The sequence below is a fragment of the Cervus canadensis genome, chromosome 23 (genome assembly GCF_019320065.1).
Source record: "Cervus canadensis isolate Bull #8, Minnesota chromosome 23, ASM1932006v1, whole genome shotgun sequence".
In the NCBI taxonomy this organism is placed as follows: domain Eukaryota; kingdom Metazoa; phylum Chordata; class Mammalia; order Artiodactyla; family Cervidae; genus Cervus; species Cervus canadensis.
This window is the reverse complement of record NC_057408.1, coordinates 9,439,895-9,450,841: the sequence shown is the minus strand read 5'-3', so window position 1 is coordinate 9,450,841 and position 10,947 is coordinate 9,439,895. Positions and strand designations below refer to the sequence as shown.

Genomic DNA, 10,947 nt, shown 5'->3' with positions numbered 1-10,947 from the left:
AAGGCCCTCTGGATGCCATAGTAAAAGTTAACAAAAGATATGACAAAGTAGAAACATGTTTGACTTGATCATAACACCGGTATTAGATGTCTATCACTCTAATGGCAATTATGAGATGCTTAGGAGATTATTAAAGAACTTAAAGACTAAGCAAATGAAAGTTCACAAATAATAATTTGTTTCAAAGTAGAGGTGGTTCTGAAGTTCAAAAGCTTTTGAAATTGCACAGTATCAAAGTGAATGACTAACACGGTGTAACTTCTGAAAGCTTTTCCTAAAATAATTGTGAACATCATTATGGCGTAAAGTTGATTTTACCTATTAAAGTGGATTTTCAGTATAAGTAAATGGACTTATTTTGGAAACAAAATGCCCAATAGGGCATTTTCTTAGTAAAGCATCCAAAGAAATTTAATCGCAGGTTTATTTGGTGAAGTGCATTTGAAAACTTAACATTTTAATCCCACAAGGATTACTTCGCATTTATGAATAAATAATGGACCTGAAAATTTCTAGTAGAAGATGTTTTAAGTAGAGAATTTCCTGACTATTTTAAAATATATTATTGTCATTCAATACAGTGAATAAATTTTTGAAATAATAAATATTAGAAATATATGGTTTTAATACTTACTGAATAAATCATTATAATGGATGATTACATTCTTATTGAATAAGCACACTTCAGTATTTTCATAGTACTTTGAAAAATTTTAATCTGAGTAATGTGTCTTAAATGGTGAAGACATTTTCCACAACGCTGCTTAATACTTTAAGATTTTACTAATATGGCTTATAGGTGGAATCCTGAAAAGTGGTACAGAGGAACTTACTGGCAAAACAGACAGAGAGACAAAGATTAGATAACAAATTTACTGTTAACAAGGGGAAAGCAGGGAATAAACTGAGAGATTGGGATTGACAAATATTCACTGCTAGGCCTAAAACAGATAACTAATGAAAATCTGCTGTTTCACACAGGAGACCCCACTGAGGGCTTTCCTGGTGGCTCAGTGGTAAAGAATCCTCCTGCCAATGCAGGAGATGCGGACACGTGGATTCGATCCCTGAGTCGGAAAGATCCCCTGGAGAAGGAACTGGCAACCCACCCGGCAGGCTACAGTCCATGGAGTTGCAAAGAGTTGGACACGACAGCTGGGTACTGATCCCTGGTAGACTGACTCTCCTCGGCGCTCCCTAGTAACATAAGTGGGGAGGAAATCCAAGAAGGCGGGGATGTGTGTGCAACTGACTCACTTTTCTGTGCAGCAGAAACTAACACAACATTGCAAAGCAGCTATCCCCCAATAAAAATTAATCTAAAAAGAGATTTTATTAAACTGTAGAAGTCTAAAGCAATACATGAGTCTGAGAGCTCATTCACAACCCCGTTTTATAAAGCACAGAAATCTGATGATCTCAGATAACCCTTATTACAATATCCTCCAATATTTAACATAGGAAATTCATTGCTAGGAGCATATTCCTTAAACACAATGAAGTTATCCTCCCCGTTTTACCATAGTGCATCCTATATAATCTTAAACAGCAAAGGAAGAAAAGAACAGCTTTTTTTTAATCACATCTAGCTATTTCAAATGGCTTCTAGGATATGAAATTTTCATTTAAATTTTTTATTAATGGTACATTCTAAGATCTTTCTATTAAAAGGTTTTTTTTCTTTTATATTGCAAAGCAAAATTTAAATCATATAAGGAAGTACATTTGAAACTAGGGAATTTGATCTTTCTTCTTCACAAGCATATAAATCAAAAACACAATAGAAATGAATTGATTTAAAACTCTACTAGCAGCCAGTAAAAGGAATGAATGTGAGTCAGTTAAACTGAGGTGGATGAACCAAGAGCCTGTTATACAGACTGAAGTTAAGTCAGAAAGAGAAAAACAAATATCATACATTAACACATTTATATGGAATCGGGGGGGAATGGTACTGCTGAAGCTATTTACAGGGCAGGAATAGAGATGCGGACATAGGGGATGGACTTGTGGACACGGTGGAAGAAGGGGAGGGTGGGGTGAATGCAGAGAGTAGCGGTGACATAGATACACCACCGCGTGTAAAGCGGAGAGCTAGTGGGAAGCTGCTGTGTGCCGTGGGGCGCTCCGCTCGGTGCTCTGTGACCGCCTGGAGGAGTGGGTGGGACGGAGGCTAAAGAGGGACGGGATCAGTATAAATAGGACCCCCCTGAAGCTCAGATGGTGAAGAACCTGCTTGCAACGCAGGAGACCCAGGTTCAGTCCCCGGGTTGGGAAGATCCTCCGGAGAAGGGCAGGGCGACCCACTCCAGTATTCTTGCCTGGAGAATGGACAGAGGAGCCTGGTGGGCTACAGTGCACGGCCTCGCAAAGAGTCAGACGTGACTAAACACCTAAGTACACACACATATAAATAAATACTCATGGCTGATTCACCTTGTCCTACGGCAGAAACCAGCACAACATTGTAAAGCAATTGTCCTCTAATTAAAAAAAAACTCTACAAGGGAGAAATGCATGCGCACTTTCTCCTTTTTGCCCATTAATCTCCTCTAGAGCTTTGTGAAATTTCTAAAATTTATATAATGCCTTTTATCATTCTTAAATTCTCTTATCAAATAATGTTTGTAAACTGAAAAACTTTTCAAAGACTCAAATTTTTACATTTCCCTGTGTCTGAGAAATAATGCTAGCTGCCCTAAAATAACAATTACCTAGAGAATGACCACATTTTTAATTTTTCTTGGGCAGAGCCTAATTACTCAATAAAGCCCCAAGGTTTGTGTAATTTACATGTTCTATTATTGGCTACAGCAAATGAACCTAGAATGGCAGATAACATAAAATCTTTTAATGCTTTTGGAACCTATTTAGAACCTCCGATGCTGTGCCAAAGACATCCTGGGTCTACTGCCTCCCGTAGGGTCTGAGTCTTTGAACAGGAGCTGCCTTCTCTCACCAGTCTTCCTCTTTTGTGGAGTTTGGAGGTTGAGGATGGAATGGGCAGGTTGATTTTTAACCCCAAAGTCTCCAAAATAAAGTGTTTATGTTTCTAGTGAGTGTTAAACACTCAAAATACAAGTAACATTGAACAAGGGTCTTGTATTTCACACCAAATTATAAACCATGTGCCCTCAAAGTTACAAAGTATAAGACAATATAAAAGTTCAAATTTTATAAGCAGCAGGTTATAATACTTTAAGCAAAATATCAAGTACAGAAAATAATATTGACACTATCAGAAAAAAGTATAGAGAAAAGACACCATTTGTTACATTTGAAGTGTTTCTAAGTATGTTTTGGATTTTAAATCCATCAAATCCCCTTAGCCCTCTCATTTTCTGTTTTAATGATCTCCCCTTAAACTTCCACCTTTGTTTAACTTTCAGCCCTCCTCTGAAACCTATCTTTATCATTTCTAACCTCATTGATCAGCCCTCCTTTCCCCCCAATAGTAGGAAAACTTCTGTAATGATGAATAGTTCCCTAATAATTTATGTTCGTTAACCACATTAATTGAACACTTCCTTATCTCCCTATTGGAATATAAATACCGAAAAGAGTCAAGTGTATGAGATTGGGAAATAATCAATAACTGAGGGTAAATAGTGGCTTGAGAGCCAACATACAGGAGGCAGGCAGCTTCTCCAGCAGTTGAAATCCTCATTAATGAAATTAAGATGGGTTTTACAGGATGAAAAGAGACTCTGGGCCCTAGCCAGGATGAATCAACTGAGCTCAGTTGAAATTTTTCTTTTCCAATCATTTGAAGACTTGAGGGTCCTTGACTGAGAACACTGGTATCATTCTCATATGGAACACAGCAAATGACTGAGCAAGAGGGCAAGTCTCGTAAAGCTAAATGCTTTGGAACCTCTCGGCTGGAGGGGAGAATACCTTGGACATGCTTCATTCAGGATCAGTGGGTGGGTCTGGCTTGAGGAGGGCTGAAGACACCCCCCAAATATCATTCTTCATCTTCAATTTCAACTTCGTGGACCAACGTTGAGCTCATTGTCGTCTCCATAGGAGTTGGGAGCCCCGGGGTAGAGGAGCTGTGGTTGGTCCCCGGGGTAGGAGGCAGAGCGCTCTGAGATACAGGCAGGGAGGATGGGCCCGGAGATGGGGCAGCACCAGGAATGCAGGTGACATGACTGGACTTGCCGTCGGCATGAATGACGATGGTGGTGCCGGCCGCGGGCTTGCCCAAGTGGACAAAATAGAAGAGCAGAACAACAAGGGCTGTGGCAATGAGACAGGCCAGGAGACACAGCAGGAATGTTTTCCAGGGCGACCATGGCTTTGCTGCTGCCTGCACAGGGTTATGAAAAGTGAACGTTTCAGCAAGAACACAGTGGTAACCTAGGTAAGCGATTTCCATTAGAATATGGCTAGTTTTTTTCATTACTTTAAATGCTATAATTTAAATGAATAAATTTATCCTCTCTCTCTCTCTCACACACACATATACATACACACACCTTGTCCGTAAGTGCGTAAGGACAAAATGTCCCCTCTTAGTTAACCCTTTGCACTAAAGCAATAAAGGTGTCACCTTAAATGCAAATAGGTTGCCTCAGGAATAAATCACATGATGACCTCATATCAGCTACTATACTTACAGTATAAATTAAATTATCTAATTAGACATCCTGGAGGGAAAAACCGAAGGCCCATCAGAACATGGAGACTGGTTATCTTGGAGTGATGGAAAGTGACAGGTATTTGGCTCACTGTCATCTCCCATTTTCAAATGACATTCTGAGATTTGGTAACTAGAAAATGATTCATTAAATACATTTTTGATCTCTTAAACATAAACAAAACAAAGTTCGCTGAACTTAGACATCAAAATAGAAAAAACGACCAGCTCTGGTATGGAGCAGGATCTTATAGGAATAGACTACAGTACTGATAAATTACTGGGCCAGCAGGTCCCCCGCATTGCCCGGAGCTTGTGGAGTTACGGGGGTGGGGGGGCGCCCGAGAAGCACAGAGCCATCAAAGGACAGGCAAGGCGTTGAAGGAGAGGAGACCCCTTCGGAGGGGCTGACCAAGCAGAGCCTGTCTACCTTGGCTTAGCATCACCTCAAAGGACCAGTGAAGATGCCCCACTGCCCCTGGGCCCCAAATCTCACCCACTGCGGCTGTAAGGTCACAACAGGCAATCTGCAACCACAATGTGTTCCTTCGTTTGAACCATAGGGATTTCTGGGTAACTGCAGAGAAAGAATGTTAACATCAACAATTCATCAACCCTGATTTTTAAGGATGAAGAAAATTTATTTGATCTAGGCACATAAATTCATAAAACATGTAAAAAATTATTGAATCCAATCTGTATTCCAGGAAGAACTGACCAAGTTCTAGGAAAATCTGAAACTCTAATAAACGGTTTCATGATGTGAATTATACAAGTACTTTTTCATATTAAATGATCAAAGAAGGAAAATAATCATCTCAATGCTCACTGCTCATTTAACACATTTCAGCATTTAAAAGTGGTAAAAGCAGACAAATGATACCAACTCCAAAGAACTAGAAGAGAAGAATAACTCCCAAATGTGATGAGCAATGTTTATCTCCAAGCAATGACCATAATATTTAACAGTGAAACATTCAGAGACATTCCTTTAGAGTCAGGAGAAGAGAAGAATGTCTCCTGCCACCAATATCAGGTACTGGTTTTCTAGAAGTTCTCATCAGTGTGTATAAATAATGGAAATGTGAAGATGAAATTAACATTATTTGTAGATGATATGTTGCCCTACAGAATCCCAAATAATTAGCCAAATGCTCTATAAAAAATAATAAGATCTCATCAAATTGACTGGTTATAAAAGTACAAAATGTATGTGTAGCAGCACTGTTTTATGTGTGGGTCTGTGTGTGTGTAACAGCAACTGCTCTTTAGGGTAGTAGGAATGCATTTTTTTTCATTTATTTTTATTAGTTGGAGGCTAATTACTTTACAATATTGTAGTGGTTTTTGCCATACATTGACATGAATCAGCCATGGATTTACATGTGTTCCCCATCCCGATCCCCCCTCCCGCCTCCCTCCCCATCCCATCCCTCTGGGTCTTCCCAGTGCACCAGGCCCGAGCACTTGTCTCATGCATCCCACCTGGGCTGGTGATCTGTTTCACCCTTGATAGTATACTCGTTTCAATGCTGTTCTCTCAGAACATCCCACCCTCACCTTCTCCCACAGAGTCCAAAATCTGTTCTGTACATCTGTGTCTCTTTTTCTGTTTCACATATAGGGTTATCGTTACCATCTTTTAAAATTCCATATATATGCGTTAGTATACTGTATTGGTCTTTATCTTTCTGGCTTACTTCACTCTGTATAATGGTATCCAGTTTCATCCATCTCATTAGAACTGATTCAAATGAATTTTTTTTAACAGCTGAGTAATATTCCATGGTGTATATGTACCACAGCTTCGTTATCCATTCGTCTGCTGATGGGCATCTAGGTTGCTTCCATGTCCTGGCTATTATAAACAGTGCTGTGATGAACATTGGGGTGCCCGTGTCTCTTTCAGATCTGGTTTCCTCAGTGTGTATGCCCAGAAGTGGGATTGCTGGGTCATATGGCAGTTCTATTTCCAGTTTTTTTAAGAAATCTCCACACTGTTCTCCATAGTGGCTGTACTAGTTTGCATTCCCACCAACAGTGTAAGAGGGTTTAGGGATGCATTTTAAATGGCTAAGTCTACAATGGAAATTTGCTGACTCAGGGAACTCAAAGGAGGGCTCTAGACCAGGGCTTCCTCAATCTAGAGGGCTCCCTCAATCTAGAGGGGTTGAAAGGGTGGGAGGTGGGAGGGAGATTCAAGAGGGATAGGACATATGTACACCTATGGCTAATTCATGTTGATGTATGCAGAAATCAAACCAATATTGTAAAACAACCATCAACCAATTAAAAATAAATAAATATAAAAAATAAATAAATACAATTAAAAACAAACAAAAAAATTAAATTGCTAAGCCTATAAAATGCCATAGAATTTATATAAAGAAGACCACAAAACTTTACTGAGAAGCAAAAAGACAACTTGAATAACATCTTCTAAGAAAAGATTTCTGTAGTATAAGCTCTCGATTCTCTGAATATAAATTGACAAAAATTTCATGTGATAAAATAAAGCAATCAAAAGAATAAAATTAAATTGGATGGGGGGCAAGAAGCAAAATATTAGCAGTTTCTTTTTCCTCTGAGAGGGGTCATGGGTGATTAAAAAAATTTTTTTTTTTGTAATTTTCTGTTTTTTCCAAATGTTCTAAAGTAAGAAAACAAACTCATAAAGAATTAAAAGAAAATATTCTACCCCTTGTTTCGGGGAATATAAGAGGTTAGTCATAGGTTGCCAGTCAGATTACTAAAAAATAGGAAATCCAAACGATTCCTTTTCATGGTCTCAGAAGTTGGTTTACTGAGTATTTTGCATAATTAACTAATTATTTGACTTAATGGAATAAATTGCATAAATATTTTTGACATGTGGGGAAAGGAGAAGGAAATAAAATGATGTATATATGATATTAAAGCAATGGAATTTTGCAGCTTCCATGGAGTAAGAGGCAGCCTATAAATTAGGTTTATGGTAGTCTAGATATTGGATTCCCAAACTGAACACAAATACAACCTTCAAGTTGCAAAACAATTTTTATACCTAATCATATCTTCATGTTTATCTTATCTGACTTTTCCCTTGGTTCTGCAACATCAAGTTAATCATAAAATCCATTTCTCCTTGTTAGAAAGCTAGTACTCAAGCTTTTTGAAAAGTACCATCTTGTAAGGAAATGATTATAAATGTGAGCAACCTGAGTTCAATTTCTGTCGCTAGTCATTTATAAGATGAAAGAATTTGTGTGAATGATGAAAGGGACCCTTAATATGTTCTAAGAAATATGATGTTTATTTGCCTAGAGTAACAGTTTAAGCATAAGTCCCCCCACCATGAGACATTTTCCATAAATTTCTACTTTAGAAACAAGTAAGTCAATGAGAATAAATATTTTCATTGGATTTAAATATGTATGAATATAAACAATAATGTTAATATCTGCTGTCAATATAACACTTCAAATCATCTGCTAAAATCTTGTCCACTCATACATTGTTATAAATTTCTGATATAAATATAAAATTTAGGCAAAAAGCATATTGCACAATTATCAAATGATGGTATAGCACAATTGGTTACTACAATTGGTACTACGTAACTCCCTCAATACTTGCAACTCCTATTAGTAACGTCCAGATTCCATTCATCCTCTAATAGTAAACATTAGGAAAAAATGCAAGTTCAGTTGGGGGAGGGTTAAATATTAAACGTAGAAAGCAAGAATGTTAGATATGAAAGAAGATGTAATTATTTATATGAATATATGCTTTCATATATTCCAAAGTGAATGATTTTTGCATTCCCATCAAGAGTATGGGATAATTCCAGTTCCCTGTGCTTGGTTCATATGGTCAGTACACTCAATCTTACCTGTGCAGAGGTATCTCACTATGGTCTGATTGCATTTCCCTAAATGGTTCATCACGTTGAACATTTTTAATGTGTTCATTTGCCAGCTGTGTATCTCCTTTGATAAAATGTTTGTAACAGTTATTTTCCACTTGGTAGTGAATGTTGGCTGATATTTCCCTTGTTATAAATAACTAAGAAGACAATAAAGGAAATGTGTTAGGGGGAAAAAAAGGTATGTACACTACTCACCAACTCAGTCGGGTGTTGTTCAATATCCACAGCATGCTGCTGGTGCTTGCCATCCATTCTGAAAGGGTTGGTATCTCCCGTGGAGCTCCAAAGATATCTGTTTTCACTCTGTGGATTAGAAGTTAGGAAATACTGAATTCATGCTAAATTAATAATTGTGTATTTATTCAATCTGGATCATGCAAAGTAATAGCCATCCGTTTCCTGGGAAATTTTCCAATTTCAACCCCAAAGTACACAATGTATGTTAGTTGAGAAAAAAGTGGAAAAAATTTGCTCCCTTCCCAAAACAACCTGCAGAAAATTATCTCGACTTTAGGACTCTAAGGATTCTGAGAAGATATAAACCCTTGCCTTCCTTATTTCACAAAGATTATTCAAAGTTACTGAAACTTGATTTCTCACAGGTGAGGAATTCAGTTTTCGCTTCTAAAAAAAGCCCACAAAGCCACTCCTTGATTATGGATAGTGCAGAATTCTGTGGCTAAACAGAAGGCTTATGGTGATGACTAATTTCAAAAACTGTCCAAAAATAAGACAATGTTCAGATTACTGGATCATGATAAATGCAGGTGAATGATGAGTGAAGTCTTTTGTGCTGAAGTCAGCAGCTCTCTTGAGATAGACAGGGAGGGGGAAAGAAAACATTAGAATAGCTTTTGCTGGAATTAAAGATAAAAATAGGAAAAAAGTACACTTCAGTAGCTCTTAAGTACATAAATCAAGGATTATTCACGGTGAATCTCATCTGCTTCTTAGCACCCTGTACCTGGCTTTAGGCTATGGAATGAATTTGTCACCATTTCTGATGAATCCTGATCTCTGAGAGGAGCAGGAACCAGAAAAGAAAGACGTTCGTTGGCACTTTTCCACTTCTCACAAGGGCAAGTGTACACAACAGGGTGTGCAAAAGTGAGGTGGGGTTTCAGAGCAATCTGAGAGCTCCTGCAGTCTGACCCTTTGGCAAAGTGGCATGCAGTATAGCCTAGGGAAAAAAATGACTTAAGATCTTTTTCATTCATGCATTTCATATAGGCCAACTTTGGGTGGGGAGACAGCAGCTAGTGGCATGAATTTTCCAAAATATTAATAAACTTACAAAGATCCTAGTTCAAGAGCAGACATGTCTTCTTGTGTGTAATGGCTGTATTCACACACAAAAAAAAGTTATGTAACTGAATTCCAAATCTCTGAATTTCTCCCTAAGGAAACAATAAATGACTTATGCTTTAAATCACTGTCAGCTGCTTTTTTTCTTTTTCTTTCTTCTTCTTCTTTTTTTTAACCTTATAGCCAGAACAAATCTTGTCTCATTAACACAGTGTTGCTCTGATTGGATCTGAGTCCACTATTATGTAATGGTTGGAGAACTTGGGATTTTCAAACTAAAATTCACACTTCTCAGCTGTGGCATAAATCTCAGAGCAGTGAAGAATGAGACAGAGTACCTGGAAAAGCCAGCATCAGAGACCTGGCTCCCTACCTTTCTAAAAAACATAGACGACTACACTTTATTACAAGCTCCATCTCTGTGTGTGTTCAGTCATGTCCAACTCTTTGCGACCCCATGGACTGTAGGCTCCTCTGTTCATGGGACTTCCCAGGCAAGAATACTGGAGTGGGTTGCCATTTTCTACGCCAGAGGATTTCCCCAACCCAGGAGTCGAACCCATGTCTCTTCCACTTCGTGCATTTGCGGGCAGATTTTTTTTACCACTTGGCAAGCAGATTCTTTACCATTATCGCCTCCTGGCAAGCCCCTTTTTTGACCTCTCTAAATCAAAAGTGAAAATCAGAAGACAGTTTAAATGGTCTTCAATGTACTGGAAAACAACTCCTGGCAAGCTGGGACACTGTGCTCGGCAAGAATGTCTTTCAGGTAAAAAGTGAAAATAAGGCCATTTCTTACTTAAACAAAATTTGAGGAAGTTTTCCACCAACAGACATTCACTGAAAGAAATGGAGAACGGTAGAAATACAGAAGGAAAGACTCTCAGTGTAAAGGGGTGAGAGGTAAAAAGGAAGAGTAAAAGGTGGCAGGAGTCCACGACGACTCCTGCTCCTCTGCATTGTCCTGAAGCTCCCAGTCAGAAAAACAAAGTAAGATGTCAATTTTATAAGGATGAAAGCTGCTCTTATTTGCATTTATCAGGATTGTAAACATAGAAATCCAAAGAATCCACAAGCAACCCATTAGAATAAG

At 38.3% G+C, this 10,947-nt stretch overlaps 1 protein-coding gene across 1 annotated transcript; it reads right to left on the bottom strand.

Moving 5' to 3' along the window:
* Nucleotides 1-2,387: 2,387 nt before the first annotated feature.
* On the bottom strand, nt 2,388-9,131 carry LOC122425664 (dynactin-associated protein-like). Its single transcript, XM_043444224.1, has 4 exons — nt 9,039-9,131; nt 8,745-8,852; nt 5,139-5,219; nt 2,388-4,312 (listed from the first exon to the last, which is right to left on the bottom strand). The coding sequence occupies exons 2-4, from the start codon at nt 8,799-8,801 to the stop codon at nt 3,968-3,970; spliced, it is 483 nt and encodes a 160-aa protein (XP_043300159.1). The 5' UTR covers nt 8,802-8,852; nt 9,039-9,131; the 3' UTR covers nt 2,388-3,967.
* Nucleotides 9,132-10,947: the final 1,816 nt, after the last annotated feature.